General features: G+C 40.9%; 3 protein-coding genes across 6 annotated transcripts in view; 2 read left to right on the top strand and 1 right to left on the bottom strand.

The window, feature by feature from the left end:
• Positions 1 to 3,773, top strand: part of LOC123969524 (E3 ubiquitin-protein ligase SMURF2) — an 82,674-nt gene extending 78,901 nt beyond the window's left edge. For both annotated transcript variants that reach the window (XM_046047001.1, XM_046047000.1), the window contains exon 20: positions 38 to 3,773. In XM_046047001.1, coding sequence (XP_045902957.1) covers positions 38 to 137 — 100 coding nt within the window. In that variant the 3' untranslated portion in view covers positions 138 to 3,773. The remainder of the gene's footprint in view (positions 1 to 37) is intronic.
• Positions 3,774 to 5,252: 1,479 nt separating this feature from the next.
• Positions 5,253 to 11,133, top strand: LOC123969344. 2 transcript variants are annotated; one of them, XM_046046641.1, is made up of 6 exons: positions 5,253 to 5,486; positions 7,891 to 7,962; positions 8,166 to 8,268; positions 9,188 to 9,278; positions 9,401 to 9,476; positions 9,620 to 11,133. In XM_046046641.1, the coding sequence occupies exons 1-6, from the start codon at positions 5,305 to 5,307 to the stop codon at positions 9,876 to 9,878; spliced, it is 783 nt and encodes a 260-aa protein (XP_045902597.1). In that variant the 5' UTR covers positions 5,253 to 5,304; the 3' UTR covers positions 9,879 to 11,133. The 2 variants fall into 2 exon arrangements, with proteins under 2 accessions (XP_045902597.1, XP_045902598.1); XM_046046642.1 differs by lacking the exon at positions 5,253 to 5,486 and adding an exon at positions 5,914 to 6,278.
• A 126-nt stretch (positions 11,134 to 11,259) lies between these two features.
• The window catches only part of LOC123969343 (centrosomal protein of 95 kDa-like), a 22,148-nt gene continuing 6,837 nt past the window's right edge, over positions 11,260 to 26,570 (bottom strand). For both annotated transcript variants that reach the window (XM_046046640.1, XM_046046639.1), the window contains exons 7-21: positions 26,087 to 26,292; positions 24,674 to 24,740; positions 24,336 to 24,403; positions 22,230 to 22,426; positions 21,954 to 22,080; positions 21,473 to 21,590; positions 21,045 to 21,250; positions 18,359 to 18,454; positions 18,125 to 18,269; positions 13,808 to 13,977; positions 13,576 to 13,650; positions 13,271 to 13,423; positions 12,634 to 12,780; positions 12,422 to 12,493; positions 11,260 to 12,181 (exon numbers count right to left, since the gene is read on the bottom strand). In XM_046046640.1, the coding sequence (XP_045902596.1) occupies positions 12,005 to 12,181; positions 12,422 to 12,493; positions 12,634 to 12,780; positions 13,271 to 13,423; positions 13,576 to 13,650; positions 13,808 to 13,977; positions 18,125 to 18,269; positions 18,359 to 18,454; positions 21,045 to 21,250; positions 21,473 to 21,590; positions 21,954 to 22,080; positions 22,230 to 22,426; positions 24,336 to 24,403; positions 24,674 to 24,740; positions 26,087 to 26,292 (2,024 nt within the window). In that variant the 3' untranslated portion in view covers positions 11,260 to 12,004. The remainder of the gene's footprint in view (positions 12,182 to 12,421; positions 12,494 to 12,633; positions 12,781 to 13,270; positions 13,424 to 13,575; positions 13,651 to 13,807; positions 13,978 to 18,124; positions 18,270 to 18,358; positions 18,455 to 21,044; positions 21,251 to 21,472; positions 21,591 to 21,953; positions 22,081 to 22,229; positions 22,427 to 24,335; positions 24,404 to 24,673; positions 24,741 to 26,086; positions 26,293 to 26,570) is intronic.

Genomic DNA, 26,570 nt, shown 5'->3' with positions numbered 1-26,570 from the left:
CAATCTCTCATTCATATGAACACACTCTTCTCTACAGCTTCAATCGGATTGACATTCCGCCCTACGAGAGCTACGACAAGCTGTATGACAAGCTGCTGACGGCCATCGAGGAGACATGTGGCTTCGCAGTGGAATGAGAGACACGTTGAAGAGTGTGTTTGTGTGTGAACATGTTTCACTGTGTGCAGGCTATCATTGTCACTGCAATGTGCCAACAGGCTCACTCAGAGCCTGATACGTGCATCGTCGACAAGCCTGCAGTCTTCCTCTTCTCTCACCGCTCTCCACATTCTTTCTTTATCGATATCGGTTTGAACAGCTGCTAGAAAGTAAACCCCTGTCATTCATTTCTTATTCAGTTATTTTGTTTGGGGGTTTTTTTTTGTTTGTTTTGGTGTAGATTGTGTGAAATACAGAGAGCAAATTAAGAGATGTTAAGTTAAACGTCTTACAGAAGTGTTTCTTTTAAAAATTCAGCGAGTCACTATTGAATTGAATTGATCCTTGTCATGCTACTGAATCATTAACAGCAGGTAGCCATATCTTGCCCTTAGTATTCATCTTAATACGCCTTCCAATCTTCATTGCTGCAGAGTCGGTGTGCTTCATCTTGTAGGAGTGCCACAAATTCATCCTACCTCAGTGTAATGCTTTGATATCTGAAGGGTTTTCTTTTAAAATACCACAGATGGATGACAAATTAAAGGAAAAACCAACATGAAGTGTCTTAGTATGGAGTCAGGCCACCACGAGCCTCCAGCACAGCTTCAGTGCGCCTTGCAAAGTCTGTGGAACTCTGTTCCTCCATAAGATATTCCCTCATTTATATAACAACCTTCATTTAATCAGGTAATCTCATTGAGATCAAAATCCCTTTTGCAAGAGAGACCAGGGTACAGTAGAACAGACATATAGCATTAGAGGCAGTCACAGACATCACTAAATGGATTTGAAGATAAACATTTATATTATATATATTTGGCTTTAGGGAGATGTTGGTGAAGAGCATTATCTTACACGTTGGTCAAAAATCTTCTATATGTGGCAAACTGGGTTGAGATCTGGTGAATGTAAAGGCTGCAGCCCTGGTGCACAGAAGCATCTGCATTTGATATGTTTCTCCACTCTTATTCAGGTTTTTCCTTTTTATTTGTCCCCCTTCTGTGTGTGTGTGTGTGTGTGTTTTTATGTGTGAGAGAGAGAGAGAAAAAGTTGGTCATTCAGATTAGAACATTTTTAGCGTAGATTTTCACACCAGCAATTGGCGTCATCTGTCAAACCATATAATTTAAATTGTGAATATATCATTTTGAAATGGAACTCGTACAGACTGACTTGGATGGGTCTGATGTTTTGTGGCGTTTTTTTAATTCGAGCTCGTTGTGGATTGTTTAAACATTAAGGACGGACTCTGGTTAAGAAGAAGGTATGAATCTTGTTTTACTCTCCTGAATCACTGCAGTGTGACCACAGCTCTTGTAAACATGTGTGTCTGTATGTTTCTGCATGTGTATACAACTGTGCGTTTGTATGCTAGGAAGGTAGACCTTTTACTAGCACAAGGACAGTATCCTGTATTTGAAGCTGCAGAGCTGATTGAACCTCACATTTTGAGCCTCGTTCGCCTTCACTTTTCCCTCATTTACACATTTGTCTTCAGCAGTAACACGTATGCATGTTTTTTTGGGTTGTCCAACCCAGCATGCTTCCTGCCACATCATATGTGTACAGGGACAGCTGTCCACGGGACCAGGCTTGATAAAAAGCTATTCAACGCAGGCAGTCTATTTTCAGTCACATCATCAGTTAAAAAAAGCAGAAGAGTTTCTTTCTCTCTGTCTTATCACTTTAGAGCACTTTACAAACTGAGGCAGTGAGAGCAGGAGTTCGTTCTTCACATTAGATTAAAATATATTATGTTTCATTTGCTATACAACTACACTAGAAATATACAGAGTAAAAAGTATCTATACTCCTGTAATTTCTGAGTATATATGTACAAATACATAGCTATTTTGTATATTGTTGCTTGTTCTTTCTGTTCAGTTTAAATGCAAGCATGTTGGTGTCTGTCACAGACCTCTTTGCATTCTCAGGTGAAGTAGTCCTTTTTATTTTAAAATTGTTTTCTTTATTTTTATTTTACATTTATTGGGCTAGTATGTGAGGAGGGGTAAAACTGGTTTTAATGGAAACTATATTTCCGAAGCCCTGTCCCATGATAGTGTAAAAGTTGGCAGTTTAAAGTGATATTTTCTTGTGGTCAATCGCTTTCGCTTATTAACACACACATACCTTCATAGGAGGACCTAAATAGCCACATTTGCTGCTCTGGAGGGCTTCGTCACCACTGAATACCAAACGGCTCAGACGACAATATTACTTCGTATGCACAGAAGCAGTCTGTTTGCAACATGAATTTTTTTTTCTTTTTTTTTTTTTTGAAAGCGAGGGAATAATAGACTGAATGCTGATGGTGGCCTCAAATCCTCAGAGCTGCAAATGTTGGAGGTTGACTGCTGCTGAACTCCAGGGTGCTACACGGTGAAAATGTTCAACCCAAATTAAGTCACTAGAAACCAGAGAGGCAACAGTGAGGAGCTTCTCCCATCACCACAGCCTCCATCCAAAGAAAAAAGCTTTGCATGAATGGATGCTCAACAGAGAGAGCCTATTTATTTGCATAAAAATTACTCTTAGAAAACGTTTTGACTTGTGGGGGGGGGGGTGTCAGTTAAATGTTCTTTCTGTGTATGCTGCCTGCATTTATTTGTAACCAGAAACAGTTTGTCAGCTAATACTCAAACACTGAGTTTGTGGTCATCATGAGACAAAACATAGCAAACTGAAAATGTCGTCTTTGTACAGTTAGAGAAATGTATGTGATTTTACTTTTTAATATCTCAGAGGGGGAAAATAAATGCATTACAAGTTTTTTTGCACACGTTATGCATACTTGGACTCCAAGTTATAATCAGACACTTCCTTCTATTTACCAAATACTTAATGGACTGATTTTTTTTTCTTTTTTTTGTTGTAATGTAGTTTATATATATATATTTTTTTTTTCCCCACACACATGTTCTTGATATGCCCACATGTATGTTTGTCCAGTGCACACAGTCCACTTCTGCTCCTTCATACTTTTTGTCGGCACCAAGTTTTCTGGCTGGCTCAGTCTTTAGTGCTTCGTGACGAGGGGAACTCTCACTTTCCCTCAGTTCGGCAGCCAAATTGATTACGCGTCCTTGACAATGTTGCAGGCGATTGTTAACTTTTTCAAGCTTTGAACGTCTGTAATATAGAGGTTTTTGTCTATTCTGATTGATCTGATTTATGTAATTGAATAAATTGAGATCCATTTCTGGTCAAAATTATGTGCTTTTATGATGGTTTCATTGGTTACAAACCACAATAAGCTGTGTAATGTTCAGCAAACACACTCCCCACGTTTTTCGTACACATTTATAGGTTTATGTGCAAATTCTTGTGTGTGTGTGTGTAAATGACTTTTGATTGAATTCAATACAAAACAGAAAGAAATCTTTTTTTTAACTGCACCATCTTTTATTTCTTTTGATTTCCTATGTGTTTTTGTATTTATTACAGTATGTTTGTTCCTTGTTTTTCACATCAGCTGCTCTGTGAGCTTGTAACTAACACCTGTACATAAGGACAATAAAGAAGCAAAGTAATAAACTTCTTGTACCCTTGCAGAAAGCTGAGCAATAAAACTATGCTGTTTGGACTTCACAGCATTATGTTTTATAGTACAATGTGTATTACTGTCTTTTTTTCCTACTTAAAGTTTAAAGGAGAAAATGATAAACCTTTGCAAATTATACTAATTTTATTTGGTACATTTCATGTTCATATCAGTTTTCTGAATCATTAAAATCGGGAATTACAATGAGTATTAAGCTTATCCACAATGATTCTGCTTCAGGAACTACTAGAAGTATTGAGATCCTCAATCAATGATCAATCATCAACATAAAAATATTCCATTATAAGTAAAGTGTTATATTGTGTTATTGGATTATTATTAACTGATGCATTATGGAATATGTAGTGTTTTAATATTGCATCTTATCAAGGTGGAGCTAACTTTACCTATTGTCTGCATAGTTGAATCTACAACAACGCATTTATAGGTTTTGTTTGTAATTTTTGCTAAGTAAGAAGGCTAGTACCACTAGCTGTCAGATAAATGGAGTGAAGTAAACTGTACAGTATGTCCTTCTGATATGGGGTGGAATAACAGTATAACAGCATGACTCTGGTGTTGTTTGACACTCCACAATGTTTTACAATAAATTAATAGTTTTGTATGCTTTGTTCCTTATCATAATCCATCAGTATGGCAAAGAGAATATCTGCTTAGACAGCCTTACAATTAATTTTAGAAGATGTAGAATTCTCTGAATATCTCTGTCAAGTCAGTCTGACAGCGACTTTTTTTATTAGCTATCTTTCACTTGCTTGTGATTGAGAAGTCAACTGGTTTTTGTTTTACAAGTGTTTTATGATTTGTTTATTGTTTAAAACCCCCAACAATGTTTAGATACTTGAGAAAATGTACTTAATTTCCACCACTTCATTCAAGTGGGATAAATGTACCTGTAGCAGGTTGTCTTCATGTGTTTTTTATGTATTATGCTAAATTATATGTAAAACAGGGAAAAGAGTTACAGGTAAGCCTTGGTTTTTATCCCAGAATCGTCATGTTTTAGCTACAAGACCATACCGTATAAATGGTAACAATGGGAAACTGTGAAGACATGGAAGAAGGACCTTTATTAACTCCTGAACCGTCTGTGAAGAAACCTAAGAAGCCCCTGTACAAGGAGGCCGATAGAGGGAAGTGGGAGAATAGGTTGGTAGATTTATTTTGTCACAATACCACAGGTTATAGAATGAAATTGAGTTTGTATAAAAATGGCAAACAGAAATAAACTATATTCAGTGGAGCAGTGCTGAGGATGATTTTCTTTAGTCCGACCGCTATATAGGCTATATCTATGCGTATGCTTTGTGTGATTATATTCACCTTACTGTCCGCTGTAGTAAGGACACCAGTATGTATATGAATATCTGTGGAACAGACAGCAAGGGAGGACCATCAAATAAGTATGACCCCGGGGATTTAAATACTGTGGTGGAATGAAAGTTAAGGGTTTTCCTACACAACCCTGTAAATAGCCCGTTCACAGGAGTGATGGGGGGAGCAGCAGGAGGGAGAGCTGTACAGGCTACACACCCGCACATCAGAGCGAGAGAGTCGAGGCTCGGTGCGAAGGAGAGATGGAGAAGAAACAGCCAAAGAGGAGAAGGCCTGAAAGATATAAACAGCTAAAGAAGTTATATGACGAGGCGAGGGCGAAGACCCGTGTTAACATCGGTGCGGCGTTTCAGTGCTGGAGAAACGTCAGAGATTTGGAAGGAATGAAAACCGACGAGGAGGTTGCTATGTTTCTGCTCGACAGGTGAGCAACGTTAGCTTAGCTTGTGTTTCACACACACACACACAATACGTTTGCTTTGTCTTGTCTGTTTATTGTCATGTTTGTGATAGCTGATCCCAACTTGTTCGCTTTGCCGCAGAAGTAGTGACAGTTTCCAACCTGGCTAAAACAAGTTACAGTACTTGCCATCTGTTTGTTGCTCGAAGTTAACGTCCATAAAACGCTTCCGAGGGATTTTAGGGCATTTCAATACTTTCTATAGTATTGCAAAAAAACATGCCACCTTACTGAAGCCAACTTGCCTTAAAGATCCACCATGTGGATTCTGCCATATTTCAGCAGAGATATTAGTAGGGTTGTGCTGTGGTAGTCACCCCTGATAGGCGGCCAGGGGCACACTTCCTCTCAGGAATAACGTTATCTACCCTAGCACCGGTCGCCTTGGCAAAAATCCGTCGTTTGTACACATGGCTCTGTACACGGGGAAACAAACAAAGTGGCTCGGACATAACGTTAGCCACACCACTGCAGGCAGTCGACAACACTGGCCGTTCGTGCTCGTGCACAGCGCAGTGGGAACCGAGAGGGTCGGTGCAAAACTGGCACATGCTAACGTGTAACCTGCGCTGTGATGGCCGAGAAACAGCCGAAGAGGAGAAGGTCGGAAGAGTACAAACGGAAAAGGAAGTTTTATGATGAGGCAAGGGCGAAGACCCGCGTTAACATAGGCGAGGCTTTCCAACAGTGGAGGGAACTGCGAGACTTGGAAGGCATGAAGACGGATGCAGAGGTGGCTCTGTTTCTGCTTGACTTGTGGGTAACATTAACGTTACAGAACTGATTGGTCAGTATTTTTGTCCCGTTTGCTAATGTTTGTGATGTATGTGTCAGGTAATGATAAAATACTTGCCCACGGGCGTTTAGTTTAGTTTCTAGTGCAAAGACGTGCTGTTGTTGTGATGCAGGCGAGTTTTCGCTGTGTGGAGCTGCTCTGCTGCCTCTGGGGCCGTCTCGTCCTCTCTGGATATTAGCTGGCAAACCACAACCTCGCTTAATGGCGGTATCTTTGTTCGCACTGGTATTTGTTCGTGCAACTTTTGCGAATGGTTTTATAGCCACGAAGACCTAAAAACACTAATGGGAAACACGTTACCTTCCTTGTTAGCTACAAACCCACGGCCCTGTCTTCGGTCACTGTGTGTTGTAAAAACAATCCAGAAAAAAAGTTACACTCGCTAGTTTGTACTCAGTTGTTTTGGATGCTGTGTTTGTGTGCTTGCTTGTCGTTAGTTTGTCGTTTTGTATTATAATGCTTGTTTTGCTTCAGCAGACGGGCTCAGGATACCACCATATTGCCCAGTCAGTGTCGTTGCCTTGGCAATGCGCGGCCATAAATAAGCACAGTCGGGTTTTTTAACTAAGGTAATTCATTTTCTAAAACTTGTTCTATTATAACTTTAGAACCGAAATGGTACATAATCATAAAATAAAGCTATATCAGCCATTGAATCACCAGTTGTAAACATGCACACGGGTGTTACGCCATATCCTGTAACCCGTCAGATTCTGACTTGATCGGTGCACCGGACATGATGTCATCACAAGGTATTAAAGAAATATGGCGCTCCAGAGCTCATTTACGGCAGACTGTTCTCTTAAGAAGATGGTTAGATCAGAGGAAGGGCAGTGAGCAAAATAATAAAGTGACGGCGCAGTAAGACGAGAATAACCATCGGTGCGGCAATTACAGATACCAAAGTGGCAAGTTAAGAAACAATTGGGTATTAAAACTGACTCAGGGCTGGATTTTATTCTGCTGGACAGGAAGGTTAGGTATGTATCGGCGTACCTGACTATACTGTGGATTATAACCACGGACTGTATAAAAAAAACTTAACGTTAAAGGCAGGTTGAGTATACTCTGTATAAAAGTTATTACTTATGACCCACTTGAAGTGTATGGCGGTGTCTGTTTCTGCAGAGGTCCTGCTCTGACCCCACACAGTAGGACTGAGGAAGCTATGAAAATGGCGGACACAGTGCCGAAAAAACATAAACATAGCGAGGCGAAACGACAAGCGGACAAAACCACAGTAAATCTGGGGTTGGCTTTCACTAGCTGGCGAGCACTGAAGGAAAAGATAGGACTGAAGAGCAACGCGGAGTTGACCTGTTTTTTGTTGGAGGTGGTTAGCTTATTTCAGATAGCTTGCTAGAGGATCGGCTTTTCCTTTAACGTGACAGCAAAATGTAACCCGTTAGAGAGATGCCCATGCAGTTAACTGTACATTTTCATAAGTTCGAGCTCAGAATAATTTCGTTCTGTCTTAACACACACACAAACCGTCTCTGTCAGTGTTTCCAGATACTGTTTGTGTCCATGTTAATTATCCAGCAAGCTAACTGTCATGTTTTATATTTGCAGTTATCTTAGGACCAAGTCAGAGAGCCGACCTGAACAGCCAGCCCTTGAAAGGAGTTCTTCAACTGAAACCTGGTGAGAAGGCCTAGGTGCTAATGTGTTAGTTTTAGTACCACTTCTTCATAGTCATGCTTACATTAAGGTGTCTGTAGCTTCTGACTGTCAATGACGACTTGATGAAAAATATCACGTTAGTCCAACGCAACCTGCTGAAATACACACACGGATGTAGAATTTAATTTATACCCTTTTGCTTCTTTGCCGTCATTTTGATTTAGTGAAAGTGTGCATTCTGAATACCCGTTCATGATGAGTTCACTAAATGAAGCTGAGTGGGAAACCTGTGCCGATCCCTCTGTCCAATCATCTGACAATGGAAAGGTAAACGTGACTCTGTCACATCTCCCATGTAAAGCTGAAATGGTTAGTCGCTTAGTTGATTAATTGACTGTTTTCTTTCATTTTTCATGTAACACTCTCTGATTCCAGCTTCTGTGTGGATTTGCTGCTTTCCTCCGTTTGACATCATTGCAAACTGAAAATGTTTGGACACCCATCTTCTGATATTTTATAGTGTAAAACGATTAAACAAATTTGCCAGATTAATGGATAATGAAAAATACTAGTCAGTTGCAGTGGATAGTTAAAATATTTGAAAAAATCTTTGGAACATTTGAAGATAATGTGATATATCCCTACAGTTGAGAGAAAGCTGTGGCTTTATGCATTTTACTGTAGTTATTTTAAGGCTCACACATGTAGTAGACACAAACAATATTCAAACATAATGTGTACTGTAATCCATCATTTTTAGCTTCCTGTGTCCTGCTTTTCTTGTTTCTACCACTTTACTGTCTGACCATGCAGACATTTCTAGCTGAAACACATTGGACACTGCAAGTGAAAGCATCAAACATCAGTGACTTTCATTTTGATTTTCAAAAATATGCATGCATAATTATAAACGTTTGAGTTGTGCTGCTGCCTGCAGCTGGAAAACCGAAGTGTTTTTAGTTCTGTATCACATTGAAGTGATGCTACTAACTGATCAGAGCCCAAAAGAAAACCATTTATTTTATATTTTATTTTGTTTTAATTGACGGGAAAGGCAATGGCAAATAGTTTATCAACAATATTATCAACATACAATGCACTTTAGTTCTATAATTTGTAAACTTTTAATTAAAATCTGTAAGTTGTATGTAATTTGTGAGGTATTGTACTATATAAATTAGTGCATGTTGTCCGTCTTGCCTACGCTGTGTCTTGATGGGTTGCTGTTACTTGTCCCATTTTAAAGGAGTCGGGGAAAACATGTGCTGCTCTTCAGAGACTGAAAAGTGAAGATGAGTGGACGACAAGCAACCAGTCAGAAAACAAAGAAAATAGACGTGAGTCATCTTCACATTAGCAACATCCTTCCCCAGCAAAAACAAAGATTGCAAACAACTTGTTTAAATGCAGAAAAAGTGCAGTAATAGCTGATATCTGTTTAAAATGGATCCACACACAGATACTGAAGATGAGGAGGAAGAATTCAGCACATCATTAAGTGTAGGAGACGGACATTACCTGGTGGATTTGGGAAGGTATGCTAATTAATAATGGCAATCCAGTTTGAAGCTTTTGTATTTGTTAAATTTGACAAGGGACCGTTTTCTCAACCCCTGCGTTGCATTATTTTGATATCTTTTTCACCATGCTATTCATGCATCTTTTCCGAATCCCTCAGCTCGTCAGAGTTTGTCGTCGATGAAGAATGCATCCTTCAGCTGTTCAAGTCATGCAAGGAATGCAGCAGACAATGTACCGTTAGAAAACACGTCAAGGGACTAAAGATTGTGGTTTCTCAGGCGTGCTGTTTCTGTGAAAGCCGATATAAATGGACTAACCTACCAGATGACGACGATGGTGATTTCCAGAAAAATGGAAAAGATGCAGCACACGGACAGACCAATTCAGCAATGTCGCCAAGTAGTAACACTAGTTGATAGTGTCATGTCTGAAATGACGGTCCAACTGGACAGTGATTGTGCTGAGATTATGCTGAATGAGGAATACGTTCCAGTTTTTTCCTAAACCTGTGATACACTGAACCAGGCAGCTGGACTTGCGGTTATTCTGCTACCTGCCTGTGGAGGTTTTTTTTCCTCTGGAAGATCACAAAGCTGTCAGTTCTTTGATGTGTTTGATGTTATGATGCCATCATACACGTCAGAGAACTACCCGATGCAAGGAAGAGGGTGGCTGCTTCAGCTGAACACATTTGTCTGTTAACGTCATACATGACTGCCAAGTGAGAGGGAGGGAGAATACTTGGTTTTGATGAGCAGATAAGACAGTTCTGGTGAACAGTTAAATCACTATTGTTGGCCACGAGTGGGGCTGTTGCAGAACACACTACAGTTGAACAATCGTAATGGCGAGATGGTTCCCCTGAAAAAGTCTGGACCGTTCTTTTGGTCTTGAAACTTATTGCAGATTTTTTTACTTGCAACATGTCACTAATTGATTGTGCCAATATGTAGTTTCACAATACTCAGCTGCTCAAACAAGGATTGCTGTCAGATTTTCACACAATATTGAGAAATGTTGAAATGACTCATCCTTTTCACTGTTGAAGATTCAACAAGACCCCATTTATACCTGCCATTAACATGCAATCTGAATATCCTATGGGGATATGGAAAAACGCATGTAAACGCACAATGTAATGCATGCTGAATGCAATCAGATTGTCCAGATCGTATCTCTGACAAACAAATGGTATCTGTACACTGACTGTATTCTTAAAAAAAAAAAAAAAAAAAAAAAAGTTAAGCTGTCACTAACTCTGCTACTGAGCTACAAATGGCAGCAATAGCTAGCAAGTATTCCCTCCCAAAAAGTGATGTTAAATTGACTCATGCCCATCAATGCCATTGCTTTCCTTTACCTGGGACACACCATGTTTCTGGATAAGTCAGCCCTGCCCAACTCATTTGGATATTGAAATCTGATCACAATGTGAGGTGGAATGGAGATAAAACTTGTTAATACCAAAGCCTGTGGTTGAGATGTAATTATTCAGATACAGACCACTCAAAAATACTCGACATGTGAGCCAAGGTAAGTTTCCTTGTCCATTATGTAATTGGAACACGTTTCATAATTTGAGGCCATCTAAAGTCAGCGTTCAGTTGGTACAGGCGTAACTCAGAAGTTTTTGCATCTAATTGTTCCTCTTCAATTAAAGACTTAATTTGATCTTTGTTATTTTGTCAGACTACAGATGGAACTGATGGTTCTGTGTTTTTCGGTCAAGTGTATTAAGAATTACCTCAATTACATACAGAACAGCAACCTGCAAATAACTAAACGAACGGTGAGCAGTGCCAGCCAGCGATGAGTGACCTCACATTTATTAGATGACAGGGCATTGGTGTGCTCATTAGATTCCATGGACAATACCAGTAGACAGTGTTTTAACATTGCAACCTTTGTGAATTTGTTTAAAACTACCATGTCCTAAATTCTGGCAGAGTTAAAAACAATCTGACCTGACAGAACAACACCAGGTTAATTAAAAATCTAATGACAAAGTAAAAAAATAAATAATCCACTGGAATGGTTAAGACATTTAAGGAAGACATCACACAAAAGGAAGTTAAAACTGTGTGACATTCATACTTATCCACTTTGCATCGCTGGTCCCTATTTGGCAAGAGGAAGAACTTTTACTAGATGTCTGCTACAATGTCAGCACACACACAAGACTGCACAGTGAGTGAGCCACTTTAAAACATTCTTAGGTATCAAGTACTAAAAACCATTGAAGGAGGCAGGGACTTGGTCCAAGGTGTTATTAAATTCAGGTATAGCAGCTGAGGTGGGAGGAAGAGTTAGCTACATAACCTAATGGCTACATTTAGTCAGTGTGTTCAGTTCATTAATAGTGAATTTCCTCTTCCTGTGCAAATCTCTGTAGGAAGATGCCGAGGAGACAATACTGTTCAGCCGTCAGAATGTAGTACCCTTAGTTGTGAATGGCAGAAAGTCTTTTGCAGCATGTTCCTCTGATGTAAATCCAGCCTTAATTGAGTGGACCTTAAAATGGCCCTGTGTCACGCTTCCCCAGTCAGTGCAGATAGCTAGTGTTGTACTGGAAGGAAGCCATCTGTACCCGATTGCGCAGCCTCTGGACCTCTAGATCCTGGAAATGATCGTCCTCATCGTTCTGGATGATGATCTTCTGCAGTTCACCGATCTCACGCTCCATCCTGGAACGCAGCTCTCTCTTCATCTTCAGCAGAGCCTGCGAAAAGTCAGAATGATGAATATACACGTGTGCGTGTGTATGTGTATATATGTATAGAGCATTAATATTTCAGGATGGAATCATGGAATATCAGTCATATAATATCTGCCAAAATAAAAAAACGCTTCAGAGCGAGCATTTGAACAGTTTGAATTTTAATAATTTTCCCGTTTGAATGAAAGTTCAACATTTTAAGTGACAGCCCTAATTCACAGCAGTGGTAAGTAAAGAGATTACCTTCTCTTGAGCTCTTTTCCGAACCTGGATGTCCTCCCGCTCTTGTGCAAGTTTTTCAGCTAGTAGTGAAAACTGAAAGAGAGAAAGCATGTTATAGCTCACTCGGAATTTGAGTAGATTGTAGCGTCCATTTCACATTACAAAAACAACCCAAAATGTGTGTGACTTCCTGGTTCTTAAGTTGGGGGGTTGGGGGGTGGGGGGTGTCCTACTTGGTCTTTGTAGTAGTTCTCCATTGACTTTATCTGATCCTGGTGTCGTCGTTGATGTTCGAGACGCTGCTCTCTGGCGTAGGCTCTCTGCTCTCTCAACCGGACTTTCTGTAGCTCCAAACCCTCCTCAAACAGCTGCCGAAACGTCTGTACACACACACACACCCACACTTGGGCATTATGCGTCACCCACACTACAGCCAGATAGATGTGTAATTTAATCTTTAACTTAACTCTGAATGTATTATTTAGCTCTTCATTCCTCTCCAACACCCACACAAATATTTAGATGCCCCTGACTTTTTAGGACGGGAACCTAACTTGTGTAATCAAGTTTGGGTTTCAGAAGAGCTGAACGAGAAGACAATGTCAACAACCTCAAGTCCATTTAGTCCTTGTAATTTGTGGGAGCCATCAAAGTTGCCAAACATTTGCTCATTCCAGCTTCTAAAATGAGGTAATTTGCTTTTCACTGTTCTATATTTATTGAAAATGTCATCTGTTTGGGTTGTGAACTGAACTCTTAAATCAGACAAAACAAAAACGATGAAGACAAATAAATTCTGCAGGTAATCATTAGACATGGCCCTAGTCCTAGAACTGGAGTACAAGGTTATGAATGGCCTTCACTACCCACCCTCTCCTCCTTGGTGCGTGCCCTCATAAGGCGGGCACGGTGCTGGACATGGTAGTCATTGTGGTACTTCTTGGCGCGTGCTATCTGCTGCCTCTGTTCCCTCAGTCTGTTCTGGGTCGACTTCTGCTGCTGGATGCGCTCTTTGAAGTCCCTCTGGAAGATGAGCATTTTATATTGTAACTAGCCAGCTTGATATGACAAATAACTGTATATCTGGAAAAGTCTATGTGCACTTGTGTAGGTTGAATCATATGTTTACCAGATGTGAAGAGATCTTTTGAGAGTGTTTATGTATTGAGGCTTACCAGACGCCTGTTGTGGTCCTGGTCTTTACGGACGATCTCCACCAGCAGGTCATGTTTCCTCTGGGCTTCCTCCACCTGACAGACAAGCAGGTATTTTACATATTGGTCCATCAGTCCATCCACTAAATCATACATTGCAGATTTAAAAAGGGCACAGACATCAAACTAAGGCAGCCGGTACATTTCACCGCGCTTGGCATTTGGCCGTGGCTTGTAATGGCCACAGTCCTACCTGGCTGGAGAGTTTGCTGCGACGCTGGCTATGAGAGGATGACTGGGCATGGAGTCTGTCCACCTGCTGCATCTGCTGGTCCCACATCCGACCCAGGGCTTGGGGGGAGATGTGAAGGTGGGGCAACTCCTCCAGGAGCACAGGGAGGAGCTCATTCCCCTTCACCTTCACTGGAGAGAGAGACAGAGGGGGCACAAACAAGAACGTTACTCATATAATGAGACATCACATTTCTTTTTTTGTTTGACAATAAATTTGATATTGTAACATAACAGGAATTTCTATAGTATTTCTATTGTCATGCCACCCAGCATGCAGCATATGTGCCTCATCTTTGGGGAGGGTTATTTAAAGACATCTCAGTAGTAGCTAAATACAACCGAAAGTTACAACAAAATTGTTCTGTAAAACTTGCTGTGAAATATTAAAACCTTTTCAATTGATTTCCCACAGAAATTTATTTTGACATAATCTTTGTTTCAATTTTCAGAAGTCCACATTCACTTTAATGCCAACCGTTTTCTAGCAGAGAATAACAGAAAGTTTGCATGCACATTTATAGCTGCTACCGACATTTGACTGACATTATGTATGTCACCACAATTCCCCCCCCCCCCCCTGCCGCAGACCAATCATTAACCCGTGGTCAAGCGTGCACACCGGTTTGCTGATGTGGCTCAAATTCAGCATGTGTGCTTCTGCCAGAGCATCAAACCAAGACCTACCAAGATACGGGTCGCGCAGTTTTCACTGACTGCCATTATACAAGAAAAATATATAATTAAAATATATAATTAAAATATATAAGTTGTAGCTGCTCTACAAATAGACCCTAATACAAGTATCAAGGAACGACGTGTGGCAGACTATCGTGTGATTAGCCAACATTTGGACAGAGGTGACTACTTACACAAGGTCGGATCAAAAACACACCTGAAGCTGCTCACAGTGTCGCCAAACCCGATGTGGGCGCAGAGGTAAGACGGTGCCTGTCTGATAGATTTAGGTAGCTAGTAACTTAGCTACAGTATCATGTAGTAACTGTTTGGTAAAGTCAAAGCTAACCCTACTATCTTAACACAGCTTCATCGTCCCACATCTGTTGTGCTCGATTCCGTGTAAATGTTTGCATGTGGTACAGGGGTCTTGGGGTATTAGCAAGTCATTTATAGTGAAACTGGGATTTTTGGAAGGATATGGGAGCTCCAATGTTCAGATGGTGGCAGTAAATACGGCATGAAGCTGGATGTCAACCGCCACAAACCCACCGGTTTGGGAACCAGTTGGGATTTATTGTTTCTTACCGGTGCACACCTGCACAGGCTGGACAGCAGCATCCCACAGGGGAGGTTACACACGTGTTATGTGTGCGCAGTAAACACAGAGTCCTTCATTATCACTGCAGACACACGTAATGACAGACAGTAGATAGTCCCCACTTTGCTGAAGATAAGTCTGACTATTAAATGGCGTTATTTGTATGTAAACATGGCGTATTATGAATCAGTTCGTCCGAGAGAATACGAGCACACACACTTTAACAGCTGGTGCGACACCGACCGACTGGCTGACTACAGAGGTACTGGCTCGCTAATCTTAGCTTCCTGGTTTGTGGAAGTGTGCAATGATGGCACCAAGTGTTGTTTCCTTTCCATTTTTTAAATTTAACCCGGGCTGCGGTATTCCCATAGAGGGTATTCCCTATTGCTCAAAAGGTAGAAAACCTACAACAACCAGAATGCACTGGGCCCGCCCCCTTTCCAGGCCATTCCTATTTTTTAGACTTGGCGCAGACGTCGGTTTCCATTGTACTATGTTGCTGGAGCAGGAAAAAGTCCTCTTTTTGTTAGTTTACAAAAACCTTTAAGTCGCAATGGTGTCGACTTGCATTGTTCACAAACAGCGTGCTGTAGAGGGTTATTATCGGTTGCCAGGGCAGTGAATAATCTTAAATTTGGAGAGTACAGAGCGTGGAGTGCTAGTCTTCCAAGTTTGCAGTCTTCATTTCACACCGGAAGACTATTAACACAATGTTTTGGGCCAAACAGAGTCTTACGTAACGGTAAAACCATTGAAAGAAACTGCCGTCCCGTCTTTTGGTTTGGACGAAGAGGAGCCGGTGCCTTCTTCCGCCCAACCCCCGGTGCACAACACCGTCACGTTGAGGTAGGCTGTCCTGTGTTAGTGTTTTCTTTAGACTATAGTGCTGTTCAGTGTTAGTTTCAGTGATAAAGCACGATACATAATAGTTTTAATAACGTATTTTAGTTCCGGAGTTATGACGAGTTTTGCCTGCCTACTGAGAATTGCATGCACCTCCAAATACTGCTTTTAAACGCTATACTATTCTTTGAGGGGTCCATCCCTAAAGGAGTCCTAAAGAAAGGTGGATGCATAATTCGGCAGAACAAATTTTGTAGCCCACCTGCCGAGATTTGCATCCACCTCTCTCATAAATTACCGTTATCACCCGTGAAGTGCATGCATTCTGGGCAGGCAGGCAGAATTCAACACCTGCCGAGCTACTTTATGTGTAGTAGTGAAACAAAATGAGTGTCTGCAACCAGGTGTTTGGAGTGTGACTGTGTTGTATTGTACAGCAGCAAGACACCTGAGCAGTAATGGACAGACTGCCGGGCCAGGTCAGAAGCACAGGTGAGTCGGTGAATGATCTTCACAGTTTGTTGTTTTTTACAGGTGCATGTGGGATTAATGAATGACACTGTAGGTGCTATAAGTAGCCACCATAGTGAATTATGGTTATGTGTAAAGACTGCAGCAGTGGTGTTCATGAGGGGACCTTGTTCATGCAACACAGTCAGTAAACTGCATTTCCATTCATTGCAAACTTTAAAATCTGTTTACAGTGTCGCACAAATGTTTCCAACTAAGAATGTTTCTTGTCATACAGTAGGCCATTCACAAGTGGCAGCAATAAATAAGCATTAGTGGAAAAGAGACATTCCTTCAGAGGCCTCTAACAGACATCAATTGTGGGAGATTTGAGTCATTTGGCATATGTTGTGAAGTTATCAGTATCAATAGGTATTAATCAAGGTCCCAGTTTTTTAATGACAAACAATGCACTTTTTTCCTGTATACTCCTCATGGAGCTTACTAGAAAACAATCTTGGTCTAGTAACTTTCTGCTGTTCCTCAGCCTTGTGAAGACACTTTGTCTGCTGATGTAGTAAAAGTTGTCCAATAGAGTCGACTATTATAAATGATGTTAATTATGTTTTTTTGTTTTACATTTGCTTTCTTTAAAAGTTTCCTTCCAGCTTTGAACTAAAAATATCCTTTTGACTAACAATACTGATATTCATTTACAGGCATTCAAATAAATGCACCGGAGACATACACTACACCAACCATAGAGAAGTAAGTCAGCAAATAACAAAAAGAAAATGTGATCATGTTCCCCAAATGTGCCAAAAAAACATGTAGCTTAAAATAAGACAGACAGACAGACCTGTGATACTTATTATTGTGATGATACCAATTCAGGGCTCACTTGGTTATGGTAATGCAAGTTAAGTTTACTGCTGTTGCACCTGCAACAATATATCCATAGTAACAGCATGCTCATGTTTCCGCCACTAGCCATGCTCCATACAACCTGTTTGTCATCATCATTTCTTAGGTTTCTTTTTCTGCCCCATGACAGACCAACTCTGGAGCACATTGTTGATGAGGAGGCCATTCTGCAGCTGATGAAGAACTGCCCAATGTGCAACAGAAAGTGCCGCTGTACCAAGCACACTCGGGGCCCTTACTTCATAGTCTACCAGAGCTGTTACTTCTGCCATTATCAACGCAAGTGGGCCAGCCAGCCTGAGGCTAGAAACTTGAACATTCATACGACGCACACACCGCCTAAGAGGAAACTTCAGTCAAAGGACGACATGTCTGTAAATGCCAAGATTCAGTCATCACAACTTAAGACAAGCATTTCTGAACCATCAGTCTCTGAGTCCCACGACACATTAGAGACTTGAGGAGCCCAGTGTCAACTGTCTTATATATGATAGACTTACATGAATCTGAATTTGGGCATGGAACCCACTTTCAGATGTGCCCTTCAAGTGGACCATAATATTGCAGTTGGAGGTGTGATGATGACAAACAAATCTGTAAAGTTTTCTGTAAAGTTGTAGCTTCTGCATTTTATTAGCTACAATTAGAATTAAGCAGTAAAAGCAGCATAAATGCTTATATGTCAGCAAGTCCAAGCATGAGTGAATGCACAGCACGTTTCATACGGAAAATGACCTGCACTGAAAGGTCCATGTGGTAAATATTATAGTCTTAACCTACTTGGTGGAGCTTTCCAGGGGGCCTCCTGCCTTCTCCGTCCTGGTGTGGTTTGTGTGTTACGTTGCGACCCATGCTTTGTTCTAGCTGGAGACGGTCTGGCGGTTTGTGAAACATCCCTTAGTATGGCCTCTCTGTACTGTCGCTCCTACACACAGACACGCACACTTAACTGTTAGTAAAATGGGACAAACTGCCCAACAATCACTCATACTAGACATCATACTAAAGACTTACAGCTTCCTGAGCTTTGAGACGCGCCTTGTCTAAATCTGCCCGTTCTTTGTCTTCATATCTTTTCAACTCCTCCTCATAGGCCTTATTCTGCAGATGCTGAAAGAGAGATATTCATTTTTAATTTTATAGGTGCATGACATGATGAACAGAACCAAGACGAGAAGCTAATTAATTTAATCTGAACATAAGTTTTCAACTGAGATTTTAATTAACTGCATGATGAAAGAACAGAAATGACTAACAAACAATCAAGCAAATACACAATGTCTTGATTTTTATGATCTTTTTATGATTTTATCTTTAAAATGTGCAACCTCTGTCCAATCTGGTTGAAATAAAACTTTTAGAAAAAGACCAATTAGGTAGCAAATACTATGATATGGGTTGCCATCATTATTTCTATATATAAAAAAAACTCAGAATGAAACATCCCTTCTTCAGGACACTGTATTTTAAAGATTATTCTGTAAAAATCCAAATGACTTTACAGATGTTTATTATAAAGGGTGTAAACAATGTTTTTCATGCTTGTTCAGTGAACCATAAACAATCAATAAACATTCACCTATGGAACCATTGTTAAGACACTAACAGCGTACAGACGGTAGGCAATTAAAGTGACAGTTATAAAAACTAAGTGTGCTTTCACACCTGCCTTGTTTAGTTTAGTCGCACTAGAGTTCGTTTTCGCCCTTGGTGCGGGGTTTGTTTGGGCAGGTGAGAATGCAGCAATCGCACTTGGGTGCGCACAAAAAGAGAACCAAACAAGCGTACCAAGACCATCTAGTTTATGATCTAGTTCGCTTTCAAACGAACTCTGGTGCGGTTCGAATGTGGTGTGAAAGCAAACGAACCAACCTCAGGATTTTATGATAGCAGAGATGTGATCTGTGCATTATTTCCAAAGCTTAACCACTAATAAATCCATTTGCTGACCGCGACATATAATTGATCTGTATAAGCCATGTATAGGCTGTGTTTATGAAAATCATTTGGTAACTTATACTTGTCAGCGCAGGTATTTCCCCTGATTAATAGGTTTAAATCTGTTAAAAAAGGAGAGCAAGTAGTACGCCGTTTATCCTGTCAGTCCATAAAACATTTGTGACAGCGGTACCACAGTATCCTATAGGCTAATAAGCCCCGAATTATTCCTGTACTACATGTCCTGTTTTTATGTTATTATTCATTTTAGGCTATGTGGTCGATCTGCGGTCCAACATTAGGCTACCATTCATGCTTATAATAAATTATTACTTTGTGAGCTCTTTGAGATACAGATCAGAAGCATTAAAGTGCTGCATAAACTTCTGTCAGTCACCGGAGTTTGATTTCCCCACGTGGGTCCTAATGATACAGGATGACAATCGCCAAAGCTGTCCAATCAACAAGCTACCTGTAAATCTGTGTAACATCATAGTTACTTTTCTTGGTTCGTTTGTAAAACTGCAGTGTGAACATGAACCGGACCAGAAATAAAATGCAACAGTGTATAACTTTATTCACTTGGTCCAGACCAAATGAACTCAACAACAAGTGTGAAAGCACCCTAAGAACACTAAAGAGACCTCTTTACGGACTCTGAAAAACACAAGAAGATGCCCTGGGTCCCTGCTCATCTTTAGCCCAATTCACACTACACGATTTTTAACCCGATTTGCTGAGTAAATCAGCGGTGGATCGGCGGTCGCCAGTCGTTATGTGTGAACTACTCAACGACGCATCAAAACGGCTCCCCGACACATCGCTGATGCCAGCCAGATATCTAGAATGCCAAATATCTGGAAGAGCTGGCCGACTCTACATCCACATCCGGACAATGAGAGCAGGCAGCTGGCAGAGCAGGCAGCTACTTTTTCACTACAAAACACTTTTTACTCACCTTCAGCTCTCTCTGTAGCTCAGACAATCCCTGCTACCTGCGTGTGCTAATCCATTCTTTCACCCAGATTCCTTGTCTTTATAATTGCTATCTTTATAATAACAAACAACAGCTGTTTCGTGTGTAGTTTCACTTCATTTCCCGTTTCACATTTCACACGTGTTTTCTTGACAAAACGTGGTCTGGAGATCAGCGTCAGGTGACACGGCCACTGTCAGCTCATGTAGTGTGTGACCCCCTGTCACCAGTCATCAGTCATCAGTCACGTAGTGTGAACCTAGATTTTGGGGGGTATTTTATATTTGATAGCAGTAGCTGCTGATAAACCGAGGGGATGACATACAGTAAAGGGCCGCAGGTTGGAATAAAACACAGCTGTGCTGGTAAGGACAGCAATAAAGCTGGGGTAGGCAATTTATTTCAGATGCTATTTGTTATCTTAGTTAAAATGCTCTTTACATCCCGACAGCAATCAATGAATCAAATGCTCTGACACAAAAATGAACTAAATCCTGTATCTGTGGCTGCTGCAGGACTGAAATAAGCACAGCCATGAAATGATTAGATGGCCTACCTGCCTGCGTGCACTCTGCCCATGCACTCAATGTGCATTGATGATACTTCAAAATCTAGCTGCAACTTGCTAGTTTCTCTACCCTAGCTTCAATGGTAAGGGCTCTTACCAGGTGAGCTAACGGGGCACCCCAGTTTTTGCATTTTTAAACTGCATTCACTTAAGGTGGTTTCTGACATGCAATAAATTTAAAGGGAAACCCGTAAAGAAAACAATGACTGTGTTAATACCTTGCTATGTTTTCTGCGAGGCCGTCTGTGGTGTAGCTCTTCTGGCCTTGAATGATCAGAAGCTGTGAGGTTGGTATCCCTCCCACCATCCAGACTCAAGGCCTCTGCCATAGCGTCTTCTAACTGTCCCTGTAGGGAGTGTCGGACCCGTGGAGGGGAGGGGGATAAGGAGCGCGTCCGGTGGGTGGATTCAGCATCAGGTGTTTCTGAAACAAATACAATTCAATACATGTATTTTCAGTATCGGCACAAACCACTATTCAAATCCACTGTGGCGTGGTGACAGAATTCTGGAAAATGAAAATAATGGAAACAATGTGTACTGTAGTTAATGAGCTAAACACTTTATTTCTTTAAGGCTGCAGTTTGATTTTCTCTTTAAAGAAAATAAATGTGTTCACTGTGTTTTAGCCAAATTTTGTGTGTACCCGTGTGTTGTCTGGGAGTCCTGCGACACTCCATGATGCTATCACTGTGGTGGGACAACTTGTCCTCTTCTCGGACTTCACTGGACTCTCCACTTTCACTCAGGACTCGTTTAAGCATCTATAGAAATTACACATCACACATTGTTGTAAGCATTAAAGGGATAATACACCAATAAAAAAATATAAGTACACGCACTACATCTTCAGAAGTCAGTACAATTAACAATGATTAAAGAGAACGTATCCAGGACTCCCTTGAAAGCAGTACTGATAACGAGGGGTTTATCCTGGTCAACTCAATTAAACTGCATTGAACTGACCATAACTTTTTTGAAAATAAAGAGCAGGTAAACGTTCTCTAATCCACCCCTGACAAAACAGACACACCTATGCAAAAGGGATAAAAATCTCTTGCTTGGATACAAAACATCCATGACAATATGTTGGGACGAAACACACACACACACACACACACACACACCTGATCAAGTTCCTCGAGTCGATGTGAGAGTTTCTCTGATATGTGATGCAGCTCCTTTTCTGCTTGCTTGTTCCTCTGTCTGCAATATGACAGAGGCTCCCCAAGACCTTCCTCCTCCAACCTGCTACTGCTCAGAAAGACACCGTGCAGAAGAGATAGGTAGACAGTCAGAAAAATGAGCATTACTACATTGTCCCTGCACAAAACAATATTTCTATAAGGCCATTATTTTCCTTATTAGCTTCCTGTGGTTCTCTGGAACTGCACCTCTCTTACCTGAGGCTCACCCTATCTCTGTGACCTATTCTTCTGCCCGGTCGTCTTCGTGTACAACTCAGATCCTCATCATCTTGCTCTTCCTCTTCTGTGTCTGGTGGAGAAGGGATCGAGGCTGCCATCTCATCCTGCAGGTTGAGGAAGAGCACATCTGGTTGGGTGCGGAATAAAACCCTCCTGGGACCCCCGTTAGTTGGCTGAGATGAGACAAAAGAGAATCAAGTTAATTCAGTCAACGTAAAGTAACACAATATAGAAAATCAAAACAAGAAAGAGGGAAAGCAACAGAAATGTGACGCAATTGTGTTTAAATGAATCTGTTCCCCCTTAATAGCTTATGTACATGACACAGGATGGGCTTGGATTGGAAAATAGAATAAACTAGAGTCTGATTCGATACATCAGCAGGGCAGCAGATATTACGTCATATAATGACCGTTTTAATTCTACTTAATTGGCCACCTTATTTTAGTTTTCAATCACTAGCCAAGGCCACTTGAACCTGGTTCAGTTTTCCCCGCACTCCCACACCTGCACCAGCTCTTCCTTCTCCCTGTACGTGTCTGCCCTCATGACTTTCTCCTTCAGCAGTATGTTTTATAAGGTTGCAGAAAGGACACAGAACTCGTCTTTTCATCCGCAATTTGTTTTTACAGCAGTAGGTACGCCTCATGTGGGGGAGGCTTGTTAATGACATAGCATATCGAAACGAAACCATCATGGTACCGAAATACATCTGCACTGGTGTGTTTGTTCACTGTCACTTTACTTGGTCCGGGCTTGTAAAATATCCTCTGTGTCCGCGTCTTGTAACATAATGGGTAACAACTCTCTCTCTGTGTTTCTCTGCAAAATGCTAAAATGGGTTGCCAGATATACCTGGGCGGGCATTAACATTCCTGGGTGGCATGCCCAAATAAAGTCTATGTGTGGGAAACATTCTACATAAAATTATGATTTATGCACAGAAAATATGTTCAGCAAGTCACTTTTAAAAAGGTGTGTAAGTGAGCCAAAGGAAAGAAAGAAAATATGTCAACATATTGGTATTTTTCCTGACTTATTTTAAAGAGGTGGTATTATGCTCATTTTCAGGTTCATAATCTTATTTAGGGGTTGTACCAGAACAGGTTTACATGGTTTAATTTTCAAAAAACACCATATTTTTTGTAATACTGCACATTGCTGCAGCTCCTCTTTTCACCCTGTGTTGAACGCTTCGTTTTAGCTATAGTGTGATACATCTTGTCTCTAAATGATATTTGTTGCGAGTTGCACATGCACAGTTCCTAGTTAAGGACTAGTAGCCAATCAGAAGCAGAGAATGTCAGGTCAGTGAAAGGCCGGTAATAGCCAATCAGAAGCAGAGAAAGGCGGGTCAGCGAAAAGCTAAACAGCTTCGATTCAGCTGTAGGCTACATGTTACCGACCAGGTTGGCAATTTGGACTGGAGCAAGAGTTTCAGAGTGGTGAGTTATTAATCTGTAACAAAAGTCTCTTTCATCCATAAAGTTAACTGAGCTCTGTCTCTACATCACAGGAACAACTTTAAATCCATTGACTGCCTGGAGGGTAGCTAGTTTTTGGAAGGGAGAGGAGGGGTGTGCTGCAGCTCAGTGTTTTTGAGGGCGTGTTGGAGTGGTCGCTTGGCGAGCGTTATGACACGTATTTTCATTGGGACGTCACAAGAAAGGGAAGTAAAGGCTGGACTACAAACGAGCTGTTTTCAGGCAGTTCAGAGCAGTGTTTTCTGTGGGAGATGGGTACTCCCTTTGGGGTGGACTTTGGGCTTTTTCACTTTGCAAACCTAGTACATGCACAAAAAAGATGTATAACTCAATAAAGGAGAGGGAAAAAGCCAAAAAGCATAATAACTCTTTAATATAAATTTCATCAGATTGCACTTAACCGTTATTGTATATGTCAGTTTATCATCTTGTGTCCATCCTTTTTAAACACCAGTGTAACACCCACAGTTCCAACCCTGACCTACAGCTGAGTGGTTTACAAAGCATGATCAATGAACAATACAAGATCCAAATGTGTCTGCATGGGTCAGAGGTTGCTGTAAAATGAGGAACAAGTGAAGGCTTGTTGCTCTCTTACCTCTAGTGCCTCCCCCTCCACTTCTGTCCTGGCTCTTTGCTGACTGGACAAAGACTTCTCACTCGCAGCTGGAAATTGAGCAAAATATGACATTGAGAAGTAAGTTACACTTTGTTTCACTCGTTAACTGTGACACGAGCATTACAGATAAACAATGCAATTTGCTAGTGGCCTGTAGATCCAATGACAACACCATTCAGTCACAACTGTCAATTCCATCAAGTGCTAGCAGGCTTGTTAAATCCCATGATTTGTGATGCAGAGTTAAATAAATAAATCTGTGAAACCGGTTGACATTTTGTTCTGGATAAGAATGAAGGTATATTTGTTACACTCACCAGGAGACTGGAAAAGGGGAGGAGACTGTTGTCCATTGGTAACAACTGTATCAGCTAATGGTCTAGTCTGTGTGAGAAGAGAAAAAGAGCAAGAAATAAATGACTGAAGTTGAGCTGAGGTCATTAACATTTACTACCGAGGGACACAGTTTAGTACTGAACATAATCTGCTGCTCGTATTGTCCATTTTCTAAAATCGTCCATGAGAGAAACAGTAGACCAGCAGAGAGCAGACAATATTTTCAGAGCATACTAACACAGGTGATGGGTCAAGTCACTTCAAATAAAGAAGAGGAAAATCTTCTGTAGGTTTGAGTTTGGTGAGTGTTGTGTACTCTTGTTGTGTAGTTGTAGAAGCAGGCCATATGCTCCTGTGCATGTCAGGACCTGCTATTTAGTAAGTGTGCTGAGGTGTCCGTCAGTCAGACGGCACTTCCTGTGTTTAGTAATTTCCTCTGTCTGGGTTTGAAACTGGTTTCCTTAACATGACAGATTCTCTGACTTTACACAAAATGTCTTGAATAAGGTATTGCTTTCTTTGATTCTACCAACAGGCTTTTAATTGTTAGTGCACTGTTAAAAACCAGAACTTGGTTAAGACTTAAAAAGGCAGATTCAGTACACAAACTTGGGAACACCTACTTTTAGCATTTTACAAGAAAAATAATAAAACAATAAGAAGAATAATAATATCTACTACTTAATTCTGATAATTTTGTTTGGCTTTACATAAATGCATCAGCAGATACTCTAGTTTATCACGTACATTTAAGCAAGAATGTTCAGAAAACTATTAGTGGTTTAATGTGCTGTATGTCAACTACCATTAAGTTTATTCAAGTTCACCTGCCTAAATTATCAGCAGACTGCTGATAAATGGTCAACGCCTTTGGTTCAGATCAGGGGTTGGTTTAGGTACATAAAATGTGAGAATGTGGTTGGCCATGGTTGTAGGCCAGTACAGGAGCTGACCCATAAAACAAGCTGTATGTAGAATGTGTTTCTTCCAGTGGACAGAAGACATTCAAAAACACAATCACTTGAAACGACCCTTCAAAAGGTTATTACGGAATATTGTTAGTACAGTATTCAAGTAAGGAAGTATCAAAAGTAAAATGCATGAGTTCATTACCAACGTGACTCACTGCTCGGTCATTTTGAAAGAGTCAAGCTTATGCTTATCCTTCCTACATTGTCCTGGAATCAGTAAAATAGGAAGTGTGCATTAGTGTGTGTGAGAAATAGAGAGACGGTCTTGCATTGCTGGCTCTACAGTAATTCATCTCATTACTCCTAGAACTTTTAGGAGATAACAAAGTTTGCATGTCCATTCAAATTGCATGTCCATTCAAATTGCATGCAAATAACAGGTAAATTGTAAAACAAATGAACCACATCATGCTGTATGGCTACCTCTGTAGTGACAGGAGCGGCTTCATCCTTTTCGTGCCCCTGACTGAGGCCTTCAGCTATGGGGGACTGGGTGGGTGAGTGTGGGTCTATGTTGGGTCTGTGGTGGGTGTTACTCTGTTTGGGTGGCTGCAGAGCGATGGCTGAGTGCAGCGACTCAGTGAGTGGAGCGTCCTGGGTGTCCAGAGGACCAGAGGTGGTGCCTGCGTCTGAGGTTTAGGAAAGGGACAGCAAGTTGTGGCAGATTAATCAAAAGATTTATTAAAAAGATTTAATAATCCAATACTAACAATAAACGAATAAAACATATGATACCTGGAGGCACATGTTGGGAAAGAGCAGACACATACAGTGAGGAAAATAAGTATTTGAACATCCTGCTATTTTGCAAGTTCTCCCACTTAGAAATCATGGAGGGGTCTGAAATTGTCATCGTAGGTGCATGTCCACTGTGAGAGACATAATCTAAAAAATAAAATCCAGAAAT

The sequence above is a fragment of the Micropterus dolomieu genome, linkage group LG04 (genome assembly GCF_021292245.1).
Source record: "Micropterus dolomieu isolate WLL.071019.BEF.003 ecotype Adirondacks linkage group LG04, ASM2129224v1, whole genome shotgun sequence".
Classification (NCBI taxonomy): Eukaryota; Metazoa; Chordata; class Actinopteri; order Centrarchiformes; family Centrarchidae; genus Micropterus; species Micropterus dolomieu.
Note: the sequence above shows the minus strand (reverse complement) of the source record. Positions and strands in the feature narration are given on the sequence as shown.